The sequence below is a fragment of the Pelmatolapia mariae genome, linkage group LG23 (genome assembly GCF_036321145.2).
Source record: "Pelmatolapia mariae isolate MD_Pm_ZW linkage group LG23, Pm_UMD_F_2, whole genome shotgun sequence".
Classification (NCBI taxonomy): Eukaryota; Metazoa; Chordata; class Actinopteri; order Cichliformes; family Cichlidae; genus Pelmatolapia; species Pelmatolapia mariae.
In genome coordinates, this window is record NC_086246.1 from 45,657,389 (window position 1) to 45,678,678 (window position 21,290).

At 39.7% G+C, this 21,290-nt stretch overlaps 1 protein-coding gene across 1 annotated transcript in view; it reads right to left on the reverse strand.

Moving 5' to 3' along the window:
* Positions 1-21,290, reverse strand: part of ncanb (neurocan b) — a 173,518-nt gene that overhangs the window by 111,154 nt on the left and 41,074 nt on the right. The window contains exons 3-7 of the mRNA XM_063465887.1: positions 14,096-14,325; positions 13,820-13,988; positions 8,999-9,173; positions 5,739-5,866; positions 850-1,143 (exon numbers count right to left, since the gene is read on the reverse strand). Of these exons, the coding sequence (XP_063321957.1) occupies positions 850-1,143; positions 5,739-5,866; positions 8,999-9,173; positions 13,820-13,988; positions 14,096-14,325 (996 nt within the window). The remainder of the gene's footprint in view (positions 1-849; positions 1,144-5,738; positions 5,867-8,998; positions 9,174-13,819; positions 13,989-14,095; positions 14,326-21,290) is intronic.

Below are 21,290 nucleotides of genomic sequence, written 5' to 3' on the forward strand. Positions count from 1 at the left end.
CTACAAAAAAATACAACCATTTGAAATCAGCAAATATACAAATGTGACTGTATCCACAATATTATTCACACGAACCATATCTATGTTAATAAACAAAATCCATTACCATTTTTATCTACTTTTAGCTATCTGAAAGACATTATTCATGTAAATCTGCATTCAGCATTGTTGGTGCTATGAAGAGGTTCATCTGTCAGCTGTTTGTTTTGACAGATTCACTGCTGCTCTGCTCTCACGCTGTTCTTGTTTACTTTAAAATTACTGGGTTATGCAGATGTTTCACTTCAGTTACATTTTCATGGGCTGACAATGTGAAAGATGGAATTGTCATTCTTTCTTTTTTTCCTACCTAAATATTAATTTGTAGTCTTCTCATAATATCAGTTCTTATTCTGTGTGTGTGTGTGTGTGTGTGTGTGTGTGTGTGTGTGTGTGTGTGTGTGTGTGTGTGTGTTGATGGCAGAAGTTGGCTACAAACAGTGAACAAAATAGTTCATTCGGTTTGAAGATGAGCCCAACTTATTCGTGTGTCAGCAGATAAGAGGACAAGGCCAGACACAGTCACTGCAGACCCCAGCTAGACTTGCTTTAGTCATGCTCTCACTCTTATTTGATCCATATTTCCATTCTGTCTTGCAAGCGCAGCAACCCACAACATACAAGCCCTGATATCCATTGAGGGGAAGCAAATGTCGCACAGTCTCTTCACAACTCCTTCATGTGTGACACCAACATCTCATGTTAATTAAAAATCAGAAGGGGAAACAATTCCCCAGATACAATGCTCGTTACCATGGCAATTACCACAATGTAACTGCATCACCTTCATTATCGCAGAGGGCTTAGTACCTCGGTAGCAGTAGGCATCAAACAGAGCTGCGGTGTCAGGAAACCCAGTCCGGTTCGGGTTGTTGTAGACAGTCCGTACCCCAGGCTCGTCTCCGCCGCAGTTCTTCCGCGGGACGTTGATGGGATAGCGAACGCTGCCATCAGCGAGCCAGCCAGGATCACACTGGTCAAGACCAGCCTGCCAGGCGAGGAAGAGCTGCCCAACAGTAGCCAGCTGGGCTCCCAGGGAATGGCAGTGAGTGGAGGCGGTGGCAAGGCTCAGCTTCTCTGGCAATGTGGAGTGAAAAACCTCACCTGGAAGGTGGAGAAAGAAGAGTTGAGTTGTATTACAGAGCAAAAGCACTTCAGCCTTGAGAAAATTTTTGTTTAGTTGGTTGGCAGTTGCAGGGTTTTGAGTGCTGGTTGATTCTTGGATCGTTTTATATTGCAAACTGATGTTAAGTGAATTTGAGTTTGTGTCTGTCTCTTCTTGGTTGAATCGTATTAGTATTTTCTTTTAAGGTGCTATAACGGCAATCAGTTCTAGACATTTTCTCTTTCTCCTTTGTGAACTGTAAAAAAAATAAGAGGTGTAGACTAGAAGTGAGGAAGCAGAAGGCATTTATTGTTGCCTGCAATAATAAAAGGAAATCAGTAATTCAAAGTATTGACTAAAGGAAATTGTTTGCAATCAAAGACATTTTAAAAAAAAAAGATCTAAGTACACAGACAGCGAATAAAAGAAAAGAAGAAAAAAGAGGCTGAAGAATGGTGCTGTTGATGCTGATAAAAAAGAAATTCAAAAACAGGCAAGACAGAGAGTGCTCAAGAAGAACATAGCACAAATGCATTTATATGATCGCTGGCAGCTCAGGGTGTGGTGATGAAAAATATATAAGCTGGAGGGTTGGACAGTAAGAATGAGGAGCAGACAACAGAAGAGCACATTTGATACGAGGATCTAGGAGATTTCTGTCAAGAAAGAAGAATGTCACTTCAGTTTTTCTGAACAGTTAAAAAGGTCAAGATCCAAGCAAAATAAAATGGGAAAGAGCCAGAAAGGGGATATATGAGGTGTTATTTGTCAGAACTAAAGTTAGAAGACGCTTAAATAGGCATTTAAAAGGTGCTGAAAATGTGCTAATTTTTATAGATTGCAGATTAAATTAGAAAAGATTGATAAATCAGCGAAAGACCTATATACTGTCATTTTTTTGTGCAAATCAAGCCCAGCTGAGCTTTTGTCATGTAGAGAAAGGTCTGTTGATGACTTTATTAATTCATCTTTTAGTTTTTATTTTTGTTGTTTTCTTATTAATGAATGAAACACCAGCTATGTATCACCCAGGAATTTCGCTTTGACTGCAGACAATTATTTGCTGATTACTTCAATCAGGTTGTTAATTCCACTGAACAACATTCTTAACTGCAGGATATAAAGTCTAGAGATGGTCGTACAATTTTCTCTTCTCAGCACATCAGTTCCATACTAGGTGTTAATATTGTCTTTAAATAGTGGAATGGCTTTCTTACTACTATGATGCTTAATGACAGTTGCACACCTCATACTGAGAGACCTAGATAAAGTAACCCCTGTTGCAGGTCAGAATGCGGTGTTAAAATTATTAGAAAAACGGATGCCGGTTATTATAATTGCGCTTTGGAATTTGCACGAGGTTAAAGTATGACAAATACTTAATTTCAGTCAGGCATAGATGTGATTATGGTGTGAATGACGAATATATGCAGTGTTAATATTTGCCATTTCAGCACTGAGCCCATCATTCCCCTAGAGGAAACACCACACTCAGCACAGCAGGGAGGAGAGAGAGATGATAATCACTTTCCCCCTTGAGGAACACATACTTACAATCTACAGTTGGATTTTTGGAGGTGATCTAATATTCTCTAAAAACAGCTCTAACACTTGAAAGAATGGCTTTCATAGCAGTGTGGCAACAAGAGAGCAATCAGAGCTCTGACAGCTTAAATATACTGCGTTACACAAAGGATACACTGGACGTATGGTAAATTGCACTCCTAGAGCTTGTCATGTAGTGTGAGCGGTAGTGAACTTGTGATGCCTGAGCACACTTGCACAGCTGTCATCTATCTAAGATATATCTGTAAGGAGTGGAGAGTCTTCAGTCACCAATTAAATCAAACTGGAGGAGCAAAATGCTAGATATGTTTGTTAATTTGACCTAAAAACAATAAAAAACTTATCAACTAGTTTAATTGATTTATATCCATAATTCCTCCTGGTGTTTAGCCGCTGCTCAGTCCTCATCAAGATGGCAACAAATACTGTGTATCCAATGTTGAGATTAAAGAATAGAGGGCTAAAAATGTAACTGAGATGTTTGAGAAGAAAGCAGGCAAATCTCAAAGCACATCAAAGAGTCTTTAAGAGGAATAAGCATCATAAAGGTCACTGGCTGACTTGATGTCTTTCAAGCTGAGGTTGCATCATCTGTCATTGTGACAGACAGGGTCATAAAATGTCCATCATAATCTATTATTACCAGTCATTTTAATTTTAATTTATCCTGATAAAGAAATATATTCAATAAAAAAGATAATAAAGAAACAACTCAGTCACTCTTTAATACAGAGAAGAGAACATGCATTTGTCAGGAAAGGACAGACAGTTTCACTGACCTTGGGATCACTTCTCATGTCAACACCACAAGTAGCACGTAATTTTTTACTCAAAGTGACACTAAAATACTCCAGCCATTGTTATTAAACAACCAAATGTGACGAAAACAGGATGCTCACTTGATAAAATAAGATAACTGATGGGGCCACTGTCAGTAATCATATAATAACCCTCATCGTAACCTCATATACTGAATATTGGCGACCTGTCCAGGGTGCACCCCGCCTCTTGCTCTATTATAGCTGAAGAGAATGGATGGGATGGGATGGACGAGTCTAGAAACACTGCCCCCAGGGAGGCGATCAGAGGTCAGCAATACTGTTTTTACATAAGACCACATGTGTTTCTTCTGTATCAGGGTGCAACAGAATCCATCTGTGACCTGCAGTGGTCACAGATGCACCCCAAGACCTTGAGGGAGGATATTGCTATATAATGTTTGATGTTATGTTTAGAAAAAGAGAAGTCGCCAATGCTGTGAGCACAATTATTGTCACTATTGCATATGAATTATTTGATCTAATGGCAGGTCACCATCATTCTTCTAATCTGTCAAAAATGATGGACGGCCGTCAGATTTTTCTGTCATTCAGTCAAAAAGAAAAAGTCAGACAATGACAGAAACTATTTCATCACTGCAATATTTGATTTCAAGATGCAAGTACAAATGTTTTCTTTAAATAACGTTTAAATAGCTTGATCATGTGGCCATCTTTCTTCTCTAATCCTTAAAAATGGTTTGAAGTTTTTGTAGATTTGGAGGACTTTCATTTTGTACAGTAGCAGCTTTATAAGGTGCAGCCTACCAGCTACTCTTTCTATAGTCGTCAGGCTTTGAGGTGATGCAGTAAACACTGACATAGTTATCAGATCTATCATTCAAGATTTATGGACATTTGTGAAACTGTGTTTTTCTTTTTTTTGCATGAAAGAAAACCAAAGCAGGCCTCCAATTTCTAGCCAACAACCACTGATTTTGATGTATGAAAACCAACTGTGTCTCCATCTGTCTTGCAATGCTTCCAGCTAACTGGCATTGAACAGAATACTCTGTAAAAATGCTTCAAACATGCATTCAATTATTATATATTTTATATGATGTGATGCTAACAGATTTAGGCTATAGGCAAAAAGTCAGCCAACTTGCAGTTACTCATCCATGGAGAACAACTTGAAGGTGGAGCAACACTTTATGAAATCAGGATATGCCCCTTAACTTGCAAGTAAATCTATATTAGGTCTCTAATGTGTAAAGAGAACTTTCACCTACCTTTTTGCAGTTATAAGTGTGCTGTCAGGGTTCTGAGTTTTCTGTAAAATATTATTCTATTGGCTTTGAGAATCATTTGTTTTGACATTTTTCTTGTAATAGCATTTCCTGGTCGGTTTCTTTATATTTATATTTTCTGGTTTTACTTTTACTTCAAATTCGGTATTTAAGTCACTGAGTTCCTGTGTGTTCCTGCCTCCCTTGTGTTTTCATGGCTTGTTTATTCTCTGTTTTGTTCCCATTTTTATTTTTTTATTCCTTTTGAGTCATTATGTTAAGTTATCCTCAGCTGTGTTCTCACCTGTTACCTCTCCACCTTGTTATCGTGTGAGTATATGTCGTCTGAGTCGCCTTGTTGTTTGCCACGTCGTCCCTCATTGCTTTGTGTTCCTTTGTTCCTTGTTGTCTTTTATTTGTATTTTATGGCCCTGTTTTTAGGCATTGTTTACATTTTGCAAGACAGGATTAAGGTTGTTTTGCTTTTTCTATTGCAGTCCACCTTCGACTCCCACACAGTCGATCTTTGACACACATGTCCATGACATCTTTATTACATCCTTGTAACAATCTCACAATAAAGATTAAAATGATAAAAATTGAATAAGCATGACATCAAATCTATAGATTTCCCGGTTTTATTGTGTAAGCTATTGAGTTTACAACATGCAGCAATTGGGGATGGGGTAAATAAGATTTTGGACACATAAGATGTGCCCAGTGCCACCTCTTCTTGTGGCGCTGCAAATCAGAGCAAACTTTTATGATAACACTACTGACCCACTTAGCTTCTGCCTCCAGGCCTCTGCATTTCCCTCAGTTGAACAAATTCTCCTCCCTTTCCTCTCCCACTGCTCTTCTCTAGACTGTGCTAACAGAGTATTAAGGCCTGGTCACAGCCTTCTGGCACTGCGAACCCTCAGCTTAGTGGACCCATGCATGACTAAACTCAAATTTATGGTAGAAGCTCCTGACTCCTACCTTGAAGACGCTTAGCAAAACAGTAGACATCAAACAGCTCATCAGGGGACCTATTGCCGTAGTTACGAACTCCAGGTGAGTCCTCACGATCACCATAGCAACCTGGCCGTGGTGACTGGATGGGATACCTGCAGAGGAACCCAAGAGATAGGGACAATGACAGAGAGAGTGAGAGAAGAAAAGAGAGTGAGATTAATATAGCCTGGCCATGAAAAAAGCAGCCAGAGACTTGGCTCCCCTGGGATGAGTCTGTGTTCACACGCATACAAAATAAGATAAAAGGTACACTTTTATCATTGCCTGCCCTGAATACAATAAGTTTAAACATATCTTCCTCTCAGAGATGACCAAAATATATTTCCCAAATACTAATGAAAAATAAACACAGAGCTGTCCTCCCTTGAATCTGGTTGGAAGCAAGAAATATAGTAACATTCACAATATGCGACAACAACCGCAGGAAAATAATTGGCAAGCACTTCAATGGATACACTATCTTGTTTGTTTTAATTGTTCTGGCCTTGGTGTGAGTTTCACAACCAAATCGTTTCATTTTAAATCATTTGAAAATGCATTTAGTGCTCTTGCAGTATAAGACTGTCAATGCTCAAGCTTTTAGAAAGAGAAAGAAAGAGAGATAGAAAGTCAAGAAGAGGTTAAAAGAATCAGGAATTTCTGTGGTGGCTTGGCATGCCTGTGGGGCTAAAAAGAAAAAGAAAAAAACAACAACAACAATCTATATTTGGGCTCCAACTGAGCAATTATTCCACAAGAACATTGTTTCCTGCAGCACCACAGCGCAAACAAAGAGGCTGATTAAAAGATTATGCTGGGCATACAGGGACTTTATGAAGCACTTGGAAAAGATGCGCAATCAAATATACATGGAGAAGACAGACATGCTTGCGATATAAGAAGAGAACAAAATCTTTTAGTGTCTCAGGCCGCAGCTACTTTCTTTTTGCTTGGTGTCTGATGAAATGGCGGTTGATGTCTATATTTTTTCACCAAGTATTAATTGGACACTTTCCTCCTGGCTGATGTGCAGTCAGAGCCTCCTGGATCTGGACCAATTAGATAGCTCCCGAGTGAAAACAACAGGAGTGCGGGATGGAAGGCGAGAAAGAAAAAGGCAAGGAAGTCGTGCCGCAGGAAGTCTGTGAAAAACTGTCATGCAGACAACAGTCAGTCTGCTTGCCAAGTGGAGCAACGACAATTTGAAATTAAAATGCTGATATGGAAAACAATGTGGAGAGGCAGGCTCTGACTGGTAATGTAAAAAGGGACTTAACAGAAAGTGGCAAGCTGAAGTACATGGCTGACAGACAGCTCAGAGGGGGCTGATGTAGTTAAACTGCCTTTCCAGTGTACAAACAAGCTATTAGGTCCAATTATGTTGCACAGTATCGTCTATGAAAACCCCCAAAATATCACAATGACTTTCAAACTTTGATACTTTATACTTATAGATAGTTCATTAACTTGTGTTTTTGTAGACGTATTATTTGGAGATTGTCTTTTGTTATAATGTTTGATAGTGAGGAAAGCAATCAGAAATTTTAGTCTTATCTACTGCTTGAAAGAGGTTTTATACAATAACCCTCTTCAGCAAACCGTGTTAGTATGAGAACTAGATAGATAACTTATTTAAAAGTCAAGTTCAGCTGCAATCTACGAGTCAGTCAGTGTCTATAGGATAAATAATGTGTTGCCTGTAACTGAAGACAGTTTCCTCACAGATTCTCTAAAACTTGAAATTTGGCACACTGACTGATATTTTTCACCGAACCTCATGACTACACCTCTGCTCGAGCATAGCAATCCCAACCAATGGGGTTGGGATTGCTGAAAGTATTTTTGTGCATATATCTTTTAAACCACATAAATAAGGATTCAAAAAGGATCAAGCAAAGTGTTCAAAGCATGTTACAAGGTCAATTTCCACCATACAAAATCACCAAAGTAATGGATTTTTTGAAAACCTCCTCCCCAAAAATGCCTTCAGTCAAATGTTATTGTGGATTTTTTAAATGACTCATGTGTGTTCTTAAGTCACAGCCAATGAAAGGCACCAATCAAGTGACATAGATGAACTTCAGACAAAGTCTTATGAAAGTGAAAAGACAGAGCTTACGGAAAGTGATTTTGATTTTTGGCACTATTAGATCATTATCCCATAGCGTCCTGCCTAACTGCTCACCGCTGTTTTTTCTTTTCAGCTATCATTAATGACCTTTTAAAATTTACCCCAGGTTTTCTCAATTGGATTAGCAGAAAACAATTCAAATAAATTGAGTTTACCAATTCTTACACATGTTATGAAACTATGTATGAACCCATGCCATTTCCCATTACAGAGGTCCCTCGTTTTTCACGGGAGTTACCTTCTAAAAATAACCCGCAATAGGTGAAATCTGCGAATTAGCCAACTTTATTTTTTACAATTATTATAGATGTTTTAAGGCTGTAAAACCCCTCACTACACACTTTATACACTTTTCTCAGACAGGCATGAACATTTCACACTTTTCTCTCTTGTTTAAACACTCTCAAAGTTCAAACCTTGTAGAAAAATAAGTCCAGTATCGTAGAATGAAACCAAAGGCAACTGCAGGTGACGACGTTTCGTCGACATTGTTGTGTTTGTTGGGGAGAAAATTTACAGACATACAGTACAAGACTTCAGAGTCACACAGCTTATTTGTTGCCATTTCTAGCCAGAGGGAAAATATGTCTTTTTTTTTCACAATTTTTCTCCTGAATTTGCTGATGATACCCTTTATTTAATGGGGGTTTGTTGCACAGATTCCACAAAAAGACTGAGGAGTCACTTGGGTTTGTGAACTGTCTATAACCATCTTGATTTGACTGATTTGGGGTAAATAAAAGGGTAATTAATGATAGAAGCAAAAAACATCTAAATTTAGCAGCCGTGAGGTGGGCGGTTAGCCAGGCCACTCTACGTTGTGCCAGAATTTTAAAAAACGGACATATTGAATAAATAACTTGAAACCAGTGATTTGGCCGATCACATCATAAGCAAGTAATGGCAGAGGAGAAAGAACGCAGATTTAATGCACTTCAAAACTGGATTAATTTTTTTAAGACCTGGAAGCTATTTACATTGTTTATATACAGTTTCTAGAATGTAGTAATTCAGCCAGTGTCACTATATTAACTAGTCATATTGAATAATGTATTCTTGAATTTTATTTCAACAAAACCCAAATAGCTCTTGTACCCAGCTTTAAAAGCCTCACCGTACAGTCTGGTCAGAAAGCCAGCCAGCATCACAGTTGTCATAGCCATCAGCAAAGGTAGCCTGCAGCTGACCAGGTGTTGCAATGGCCGCTGAGTTCTCCATGCACACCCTCTTGGCATCAGCAAAGGACAGGGCATAGCGGTCATGAGGGGCCCGGTAGTGGAATACCACACCTGGAGCAAAGAAATTGTGATAAGAAATAAAGAGGAAGCTCAAAAAACACGAATACATAACATGCAACCTTCATTTCACCAAAGTATTTATGAACTATAACCTTGCACCATCGAAACATGAGCATGTACATGCTCGCAGGCATATGTGCACAAAGCCCCCTCGACATCCTCATCAGGTGTTGACATTGTTCCATCTGTGCGATATGAAACTACAGGATTCCGGTTCAGGAACCTCTGTACGTGAGTCTCATTTGCATCGGATAGTCGGTTGGCTTATTCGAGAAAAGAGATGTTGCCCTTGGATACAGAGATTGACAAACAGTGCTGATGTTTATTTTACTGATTTAACAGTACAAACACAGTGTCACCCTGCTGCACGCCGCCTGCCTCTGAACTCATGATGGAATGACAAGGAAGACAGACAAAGAAAAAGAAAACCATGTGTGCATTAAACCAAAGTGAAAAGAAAAATAGGCGGAGAATATGAAAACTTTGGTTAAAAACTTTGAAGTAGAAAGACATGAACCCCCCCCCCCCCCACACACACACACACACACAAATCTGTAGCTGATCAGTGCACAGTATATTCCATCGAACCTGGAATAGAACTGCATCAGAAGGTCTATCCAAGTTCAAGTGTTTATCCTTCAGTTCACACCTCTGGTTGCCTTTCACACAATACTGTGCCCCTGATGTGCATCCAGCGACATGAAAGCTAGTGGCTGTTTGGCAACTAATACATCGCCTTTATCTTCGCTGGCATTGTCTGGGAGAGTGACAGATATTCCTATGTGAGACGTAGGCCCTTGTGACAATTTGAGCATTAGCACTCCAGGCTTTAGCGCAGAGAGTAAGCAGGGCCATTTGTAGACAGAGAGAGTTCCCACAGCACCAGCAGTGCATCTGCTGTTGCGTTCTTATTTTTCTTGTTGAAATGGGCAGAAGAAATGTTTTGTTTCTTTTTTCTTCTCCTAATTTCTCAGCTTCCATCCTTTCTCTTTTGAGGCTGCGGGATTTTGTCCAAACATAGATGCTACTGTAGCTTGCTGGCTAACACATTCACCAGAGAGATAAATGGGTTTCCTCTCAGCATGGGAAACCCAGTGCCTTTCCACAGGGAATGCACAGTACCTCATCTCATCTATTTTTGCCACGATGCATCTTTGTACATCCCCACACAGTCTCCTAAGGGAAAAGTAGAAAGCCACCATATGATGCCCTTGTTGCTACACTAATCAGGAGCTGGTGTCTCTTGACACTTGAATTATTATATGGCGCAATGTGCTTTAGTGTATAAAAATGTACAATTATTTTTCTTTATTTAACCCAACAAATACAATGAGGCAATTTTGAGTAAATGATCAACCTTTTTGTTTAAATTACAGAGCGGTAAGAGCTGTTTCAAAGTGCTAATTTTTTTGAAAATACAATCACTTACTTGCTTTCTGGCCATGGATCAGAGAACCACTTTCAAGTCTGACAATATAAACACAGCAAATCCAGAAACAGCTAGTCTGACAGCATTTGAACATTTTGTGCCATTCCGAAAGGAGCAACAGTAACTCTACTACATTGGGCCAAGTGATATTTACATATCACTTAAACATATGTCTGAACTGCAAGCAATTGGATTAAAGGCACAACATGTAAATAATGAATGTGTCACAATGAAGTTAACGAACTGAGCAATGCATTACAAGTCTAAAGATAGTTTACTCCCACCTCTTGGTTGTATCATCTTTCTGCAAACGGTGTATTTTAAGTTCAGAGTATGATTTCTAAACCACACTTTAATTTGTAATTTGTGACAACGCAGAAAAGGTGACAAAGGAAAAAACAGAACATAAAGTAAAATTAAACAGTGGCAGTGCTGACCTGTAAGTTACACAAGTGCTATATGAGGAAACGCTTTAATGCAGTGACATTTTAGACTAGCGTGTTAGACACTGCTGTTCGACGCACTACAATCATCATCCACAAAATAAGAAAAAAACAAAACAAAACAAACTTTTGGAAAAAAGAAAGCAACTTCAATCTCTCCATTAAACTTTCAGAAACTTGCAGAGTTGATATCAGCTTTTCTAGATGATCGTCTTATAGCTGACATGATCTGGCCATTCAAGTAGTGTCCTTCCATTCAGAGGTTACATTAACAATAGTCAGTGCAGATACACTATGCACTGCTCTTACAGCAGTGAGCTGCCATATGTCACCACAGAGAAAGTCTGACAAACACAATCAATAGCACTGCGTTGTAATTGGTGGGACACAGCCAATTGGTCAGTCAATATGTGCCAGGAGAAAGGAAGACGATGGAGACAAAACAAGGAGGAAGAAAGGCAGAGGGAACAAGGGAGAAATAAAAAAAACAAATGGCAGAAGAGGAGGACATCAGGGAACACACAAATTACTCTATAAGAAGAGTGGTGTGGATTAATATGATATTAATACAGCTGAGCAGTATCAATACCTGCTAATTAACATGTTGAGCAGTTGGTAGAATTAGCGTGAGGACGGCTGTGGTCTGCCATGTACCGTGACTTCCAATTAAGACTAAGCCCTGGAGAAGGCTACTCCTCGCCAGCTACGTAATTGGCTTGTCTCTGAAGGAGTGGTTTTCATGGTGTATTAATCAATTGGCCAAGAATGGGAGGACACTGGGTCTCCCAAGCATAGTGGCAGGGGTCTCTCTTACTAAATGTAATATTCTATGAGCACCTATTAGGTGTTCCTCATACTTGACAAAACCAGATGGCATCCTTGCTGAAGTACTGAGATTAGGCATTAGGCATAGTGGTCTTTACAAACAGGCACACACAAATTTCCCAACAGACATTAACACGCTTGCACATGTTCACATTTGAACCATATGCAGAAACTGAGTGCAGTCTGTCTCTATTACTATGAAGAGTGAAAATGGAGCCAAAAGTCCTCTGAACCTTTACAGCTGCTGTTGGTTATGTTAGCAGTAGCATGGCTTCGTAGTAAGTGGTGGCTTGGTGTACAGTGCCTAATGCATCAATCTGTCCCCCGCAGTCATTATGATAGTAGGTTATTATTAAAAATAGTGAGTGACCCGACAAAAACCTATGATAGCTTTACAGATAAAACACCCTGACACAGTAATAATGGTTCCACTACAGCGAGATACCTCCAAGTAGCGTGGTATTCCACAAATATCGGTTTCCTGGACAGAGCAAATGGTTTGCCTATTTAGTTAAGCCACCTAGAGCCACACAGAGCTCTCGGTGCAATGCTATTTGACAACACTGTGCACTGCTGGGTTTCTACCTTATTGGCTTCATTAGGCTTTCAGTGCATGAAAAGCACCTGAATGGCCCAGGTCAATGATGTTTAATGTGTTTGAGTTCCTTCACCTTTTCCCTATCATCATACATTCTACATAAACAGTAAACAACCCTTGCTGTAATGATTGTAGTAGCCTGACACGGAAACAGGGTCATTATTATTCATAGTGGCAGACCTTGAGAGCTACAATGGAGCTATACACAACCAGTGCGGCAGTTATTTGCTGAGACAGTTCTTTGTGTTGGTTAAACACACATAACGCATACATAATGTAATCGTGTACATCAACACATACTGAATAGAAATAATCAGTTTTTATGAAGATACTTCCTGCTTTCTACCTTTTTTCTTTTTCTTACAAAACATTGAAAATAGTGTTAATAATTCGTCTTATAGCTATCAAATTAAAATAAAACCTGGTCACGTCCTAAGTTTGTTACATGTACAAGCTCTGATTAGGATGAGAGGAGGAAGTGGTATAACTGAACACTACAATAATAGCACAAATAATTAATGAAGATTACCCCAAATATGCTGTTTGAGTTTTTATATCTTTTTATTAGTTTAGTTCTTGATTTTTTTTATTACTGGTAATTCTGTCTGCACTCCTAATGATGCTACATCTAACCAGATGAACTAGTAGTAATTTTAAATTGCGTTGTATTCCAAGTTGTTTCTTTATATAACAGATACTACATCCTGAATCAGTTGCACAGATATTGTACACACTACTAAATAATGAAGTATAAGCTTTAAAATAATTTTTCAAATCAACTGGACCGTGACTGGGATCATTTTGAAATGAAACTGGAGCAATTTTAAAAAAGTAGAATCAGTCATCCAGTCACAAATATTATACTGTTGTTGTATTGTAATTCAGCACTGCAGATATATTTATTTTGCAACTGCTTAAAAAAAGACCCTGGAGCCTACTTTTGCCTACCTCCCAGCTCACACTGAACTGATCAATGCCTATCCCTGCAGGTGGTGCATCCACAGGATGGGGTAGATACATGGACTTTGCTAGACAGGGGTTCATGTTATTTCTTCCCACTGTAATTGACCAAGCATCATGGTTACAGATCTGGCCACCAAATGCTTGGCTCCAGGAGACCGCCTAGTTTTCTTCCTACTAGTTTGTGGATGAGGTTATCGAGCTCTAAATCTTCCACTTCTGGGGTTTTCTGCCTTAGAGGTAGGGTGAGGAGCGGGTGATGCTAGTGTGACCACTAACTATATTTTACCAGCAGTAATTTAAAAGTAGGTGAAATGTTGAAAACTTTACCTTAAATTTAAAATAACTATCACAGTGAAAGAAAAGTTTACATTTTATTCACCTGTGACCTCCAGAGGAACTGTGTCCTGCTCATCATTAATGCCCACCACTACCTCACACCGATATAGACCAGAGTCGCTAGAGCGTAGCCCAGTCAGAGCGAGACTGGCATTGTAGCGGTTCTTATTATAACCAGGCAGTGTGACACGACCCTGGAAGGCCTTCTTCACCTGAGGAGCAGAGAGTGAGAAAAATAGTGAAAAAAAAAATGTTTGAGAGAAATAGCTAAATTACAGGTGAGTCAAGCATTTACTAGCGGTAAATGTGTTTACTGTACCTTGACCACATTGTCTTTGGCCACCAGGACCGACTGTTCCTTTTGCAGGCCATCAGAACCTCTTTGGCCCCAAACCTTAGTCCACTTGATTCTGGGCGGCTCATGGAATGAACCAGCACTGGGGCGGAGGGTGAAGAGGCAAGGGAGCAGAACTGTTTTAGAAAGCTCCTCACTTATGGTCTGATGGGTAACCTTCCGCATATTCACCACTGTATCTGCACTGGTTAAGCCTGAGAAGAGGAGAGGAGAGGAGAAATAAATCAGTGCTTTTCATTTGTAAATGAAATAACAAAATGTTTTGTCTCATTAAACAGATTTCTCTTAGTTGCTTCTTTGAGAGTCAAGCATGTGCTTTCCCTCTGAGTTCCGTTACCCCATCAGATCTTTCTTGTAGTAGAGTAGAAGGGAAAAAACACAAGCTCATTGTGTCTCTATGATTATTGATTATCCGTCATTGATCCAACAGACCATTAGCTTGATATCTAACACTGGGAGGCATATATATAAAAGATTTCAAAAGTGCTTTCATGAACCATACATCAAATGTGGATATGAATTATAGGATCAATATTACACACCTCTTTTTGCAGTTTAAGTCACCACCATCCCCACCATAAAAATAAAAATATTTTATTCTAAATGCAGGGACAGGATATTATTAAAATGGATGACTTTAAGAAAAGGTAGTGTGTTGAGCAAAATCCTGCAAAGTTCTGTTATTGATATTTGTTTTCAACCAGTGTAAAACTCTTTTTACAATGGTAGAGTTTTTAATACACATCATACATTATCTTTATACTCTAATCCTGTGCCACCTTCACAGAAAAGATATAGGTAGCTCATTTACATTGTAGAGAGAAACAAAACAACACAGTAATGCAGTTTATCACTTCTGAGCTTTATCCACTTCTTTGTTTCTCTTGTGCACAGTGTATGAATGAGGTTTACCTGTAAACGCTTTCCCCTCATCTCACTTTTTTATAGTTCGCTTATCAGTCACTACTTCCTTTCTCTTATTTCTAAGAATGCTGATAAAAAATGTTGCTGTCTTATCTAATTTGCCCCAAAGACAAGAAACAGCCAAGCAACACATTCATTTTCAATGTACAGTTGTGTATATGCAGCAGCTGATGGGTGGCTTAATGATATTTCTTGCAGCCATGCCTGGCTGAGCTCCATGACTCCAGGAGGGTTCAATCTTTTGGGCAAGCAATTCTTACATGAAAGGTTCATTGTATTTTTTGTTTGTTTAATTGAAGAGAATTGTTACCTCCAAATCTGAAGTCATGACTGTGAGATGGACAGGTGGGTTAGTGTAGGGCTACAAGTGATGAGGGTTGTGTAGCAGACTTATGGTGAAGAAAGAGCTGCGCAAGAAAGAAAATCCTTTGATTTATTACTTATGGTCATGAGCTTTGGGTAGTGACCAAAAGAATTAGACTGCAGATACATTTGGATGAATTAATTTCCTCCGTAGGCTGGCAGGGAATAGTTTTAGAAATATAGAGCTGCTGCTCCCTTGTGTCAAAGAGAAGCCATACGATGTGGTGCAGGTCTCTAATCAGGATTCCTCCAGGGAAACTTCCCTTGAAGACCTCAGGGTAGACCTGGAACTTCAGGGGTGATATCTATCTGGCCCAGCAGTGTCTCTGGATTCCCCAAGAAGAACAGGAAACAATTAGGCTCACTAAAGTTTTGTTAGTTGCTGGAAAAATACATATGGAATACCCCGATTAGCTTTCTGCTCTTGTAATTGGTTTTTGTCATTAGCAATTGTTATCATGTATTCATTCTACCAGGGCACCATTGAGAGTGTCCTCGCTGGCTGCTGTGTGGAACCGAGGCTGCACAACCTCCTGCCAGAAGACCGGCTGACCAGAAGACCCGGCAAGCCATAGTGAGTGCAGCCAACAAGATTATTTGTGCCCTCCTGCCCTTCCTCATGGACATTTTCAACACCCATTTCTTCCACCCTTCACACTCCCTTTTCAGCTTCTTGCCTTCGGGAAGGAGATTTCTAGAGCATCCGGGCTCGCTCTGCTAGACTGATAAACAGCTTCATTCACCAGGATGTTAGAAGACTGAACTCTGTTCACTATCACCCTGCTCTGCCCTCTAACCCTAAACTGTAAAACTATCTCACACGAGTTGCATTTAAATCTTTAATGCTGCTGTCTGTCTTTGGTAAACCAAAAAAACAAAAAGCACAGTCCAAAAGCAAACTGACAGAAGTCCCATACAGAATCCAAGATCCTTCAGGCCACACGAGAACTTAACATGGGGTGCTAAAAAGATAGTGAGACAAAGGCTGAGGAGAAGATGGGACTATTTATACAGATGGGGTAATCAGGGAAGTGGAAACAGCTGAGACACAAGTGTGAGTCACTTGAGTCACTTGTGAGGACAATCAAGACAGAAGAGATAAGTAACTATAAAAATAAAACATGTTAAAGTGTTCCCGAGTGAGACAGAGAAGCCTGAGTTGCCCCTGATGCATCCATCAGAGTGTGAGCGTGTGAATGTTAGGTTAAAAGTCCTTAGGCATAGATAAAACTGGTTGTATGAATGTGAATGCATTAATAAGGCTTGTACTACTAAAATTATTGGAATAGCAAAGCACTATATAAACACCAGTTTAATTTAACATGAGGAAAGACACAGAGGGATTAATAAATTCCATGAATGTAAACAGTATCTATTGCTAAAAGATAACAAGCATTATAATGGTCAGGAATAATTGAAAATAAAACCTCAGCACTAAACAACAATATACTAAGAATAAAAGAAACCTTAAAGCAAAGAAACAGAGAGTACCTAAAAATAAATAAGAAACTGAGACTTCAAAAACTCTTCAGCAACTGGGAACAGACCAGGGTCCACAGAAAGTTACTTTATGAATAAAACATGTTTTAAAACTGGCCTGTAGTGTCAGTCAGTCAGAAAATAATTAGAAACACAATTTGACCTGCAGAGAAGTTGAAGATCTATATCAAACAGGTAAAGCTGCTGATAAGAATGAGTGACAAAAGACAAGTAGAGAGAACAAACAAATAAAGAATTTAGCACAGCCAAGGATTGTGAAACAGACAGTGAGGTGGAGAAAATGAGCCTACCCGATTTCTTTTATTAGTGTCGGTTTCTGCTGTCGTGCTCCATTCCTATTTGTCTGAATCCATGTCAAAGTACTACACGCTATAAGGTCAGCCTGTCCTGCCTGTAATTAAATGGCATATTTCTGGAACAGTGCTTTTCCAGTGATCACAGACGCATCGCTGCGTGAGCTGCTCAACCCCTCCGTCCTTCTCCCATCCTTGTCATTTTTCTCCCCATCTCCTGCCATTCTCTTTTCCCTCTTCGTCCCCTGCAGTACAACCACCTGCCAGCTTTCAGATGAGCTTTTCAACTCACGTTTTCTTATTTTTTCATCTGGAAATTGTATTTTTATTCCACCTATGTGTAAAGATATACTATTTTTTTTTTATTATTGTTTTCAGGACTTGATCCTCCTTAGCCCTTCTGTAAAAATTCACTTATTCCACCATTCTGACTCAACTTTGAATTAGTTGCCTTATCTTTGACAGCCACTGAATGCTTCCAACAGGGGAATATGATGTGCGTGTGTGTGTGTACTTGCAAGTGAAAAAAAAAAATCTTATCTCTTATTTACTATTCATGGAACATCAAGTGCACACTCTCTGCTCTGCACACAGACACACACACATAACACACAAACCTTGCTGCCACATTTCATCCCTTACTAGATTGTTAATGTGCCTTTGAACACACATAAAAAATGTGCATGATTAGCTGTCATTGCTCATTCCTGTAGCCCTTATCCTGTTGCAGTTGCTCAAGCTAAGAGGATGAGTGCCTCTTCCCTGATAGCTTAACATCAGCCCTCCCATCACATTTTCACCTCCCCACAGACGCATAAACACACATTAATACCCACTTCTCTGCTTCTCCCAGTGACATCGCCTTAGACAAATGCTACTTGTTTAACTCCCTCACCGACAGATCTGTGTTGCTTGGCATGGCAACATCAAACAGCATTTGTGCTCTGAAATGGCCTCTCGTTTTGCACTCGAGAGGCGTTCAGCCCGTCGAGTGAGGTGACCTGTGAAACAAAATGCATGAAGCTTTCGAAAGCAGAATGATAAGACAAGAAGGGGAGGTGAGGAATAAATAAGCAAAGCAGTGCGGGTTGTTACCAGTGGCTACCTAGAGAAGACAGCTTTTTCTGATTACTGTTTTTTCTCGCCTATGTATTAAAAAAAATGTCTTTTTAGTTAGATGAATGCTCATATTTATTTTCTGGTGGCTCAATCAGTAAATAGCAGCAAAAGTTGTTCCTCTTTAGCTTTAAGTGTTGCTGGAGTTCCTGCGTTGTTAGGCTCAATCAATAACAATATTGATTTTATTATCAAAATATAAAACATATATATGTAACCATACACCTCAGCTGCACAGACACCACAAGTCCATGTAAACCATGGATACCACTGTTTTGCCAGCATGGCTGTTCCAAATAGCCTCTTGCCATGTAATGAATGCTTGACTTTCTCAGTATTTAATGCTCCCATTGGGGTTTATGTCAGGTGATTTTGTAGAAAAGTTCATGACATTCTTGTTTTTCTTTTTATGTGTGTATTTTTAGAAATTGTTGTGTTGTGCTTGGAGGTTTTTTTTATTTTTTTATCTTGCAGCAGTAAGCGTATTCCCACGACCATGTTTGTTGAGGGTTTATTGGACTGTGATGTCATTCTCTCTTCTATTCATCTAACTTTCTGCTCATCCCATCTCTACCATCCTCCTTTGTCACACCACCCCTCTGCATGTCTTCCTTCACTACTTCCATAAATCTCTTCTGTGGTCTTCCTCTTTTCCTCCTGCCTGGCAGCTCATGTGGTCACTTTTGGTCTGCTTAGCTGCACAGGGAATGCATCTGATTAAGTTTTTGCAAAGTGTTTTAGAGTGCCACACATTTTAGACACCTTCAGTCAAGGCAAGCTGTGACACTGAGAAAGTCCCTTTTTGCGAATAATAATGAAATGACTTCAGGCACTTTCACTAGTCCTGATTACTAAGCAATGTTTTTATATAATGAGCAGCTCACATCAGCTGAATGTTGACTCAGTGGAAGGTTTAAGTTTATCAAAGCATCAAGGTTACCAGGTGTCCTGTATATTGGGATGCTTATAATTTCTAATAAATTATTCATATTAATTTTGTCAATAACAGCACAGAAAATACTTGAGCTCTCTGGTATGATAGGAGTAGACGTGCAGGAAATAATTTACTTCTGACTTCTGTTTTACTTGATGGCAGCAACAATATCATTTTGCATTGATAGAAGAACTGGCAGAAGTAATGCAAAAGATACACAACTGACTCAATCATGACAGAGTCCAGGATGATGAGTTTGGAAGGAGGTAAGGAATGGGAGAGAAACAAACCCAATATCCAAACGAACAGAAAGAAAAGGAAAAAAGAAACAGGGGGTATGTGTAACAGGAAAATTGAAGTGATGTGATGTGGAAAGAAAGTCAAGAGGAGATGATGGAAAAAGTAGACATGCACTGTTATGATTCAGCAGGAGATGTGTAAAGATTGACAAAGTGAGACATTCATGCTCATACACACAAACACAAACACAAACAGAGGCTCACTTAAAGAACACATCTTTCAGAAGAGAGGCTATCAGATTCCACTCCCTGCTGTCACGCTCTTTGCTTTATCCCCCTTGAGGATGTGGCACTCGTCTTTGATTGTCACACACTCATGCACGTGCCCCTCCACCCAACACACATGCCCGAACACACACAAATAGAGTGAAACGCACTCCCAGAAGACAATCAACCTACAAACTTCCTTGCCTAAAGCGTGCACAGAACAAAAATAGGCAAATTTATTCTTTTAATTGGCCTGCCATTTTCTTGCCAAGTTCCACCTGCGTAAGCGCCATTCGGGTAACAACCCCAATGTTGCCAATAGCGATACAAAGCTTTAAATGTAGCCAACCAAGCTTCACAATCAAAATCTCATTCACAATCTCCCGCCCACTCTTCACTCTTTCTGTCCACTTTATTTGGACAAATGCTTATCTTTGTTACACGGCCAGTGCTGCAATTTGCTCAGAGAAATTAAATAAAATAAATTGCAGATTCACTTTTTGAAAAGCCCAAATTACATCTTGAAGGGGACTGGGGGAATTTTGAAAGAAAAAAAACAAGACAAACAACAACATTGCTCTCTTCCTCCATGGTAATGAATGTAAACAAGCAAGGGCTCCAGTGCCACCTCTATCTGAAATCTGCATTTAGATGGAAATGTTGTCACAGGCATAACCCACACAAGGCTCTTTTGTTTGGTTATCTATCCTTGTTTCATATTTCTCATTGTCATTCTTTTTTCTAAACAAGGCTTGGCTGGCTGTGAGGTGAAAAAAGACAAGAGGAAATCCTGAATGTCAATACAAAGCAGAAAAGTGCTCAAAAAGGGAGCATGTGCTCAGTAAAACTTGTCCACTGGCAACATTGGATAGCAAAACCCAAGGTGCTATGGAGGACTCTTCTAAATGTCACCGGGTGATCTTTTACTGACCGCATCTTGTGTCTTTGCCTGCATGGGTACGAGAAGGGTAAGGTGTAACAGGACACATCTTGCAACTTTTCCTGGAAGATCCACTTCCAGCAGCCTGCAGGTAGAGCTTAGATTTTCCCATTTTCTCTCTGTTGGTTCACAGAGGCATCTGCGTGATCGTCACCACTGACCCATCTGTCTTTCCATTAGAGGTGCTCTCGAATTATTAAACAGTCGGAGAGCCTTTATGTAGCTGGCACGGAGGTGCACACAGACACAGGGTGGGCGGTAATGGCATTTTCACTGTAATAGGAACACAATTGAGAACATCATTCCTTGTTCTCACCCTCTCTTTCTTATTCTTCCTCCTTTTCTTTCTTTCCATGGGGCTTGCAATGGGTTTTCCAAAGATAAAGGCAGCATTGTCTTCAATTTGCCAACATCACAGCTGCCAACCTGCCAGTCAAGAGCTCCCGGGACTGATCGAGTATATCCCTCTGCAGTCGTCGCCACTCCACTTCTGCTGCCTGCATGCCAGCTGATTATATGTTTGTGTAAGTGTGTGTGTGTGTGTGTGGACAAGTGTGTGCAGGTCATAAATCATGACAGACGA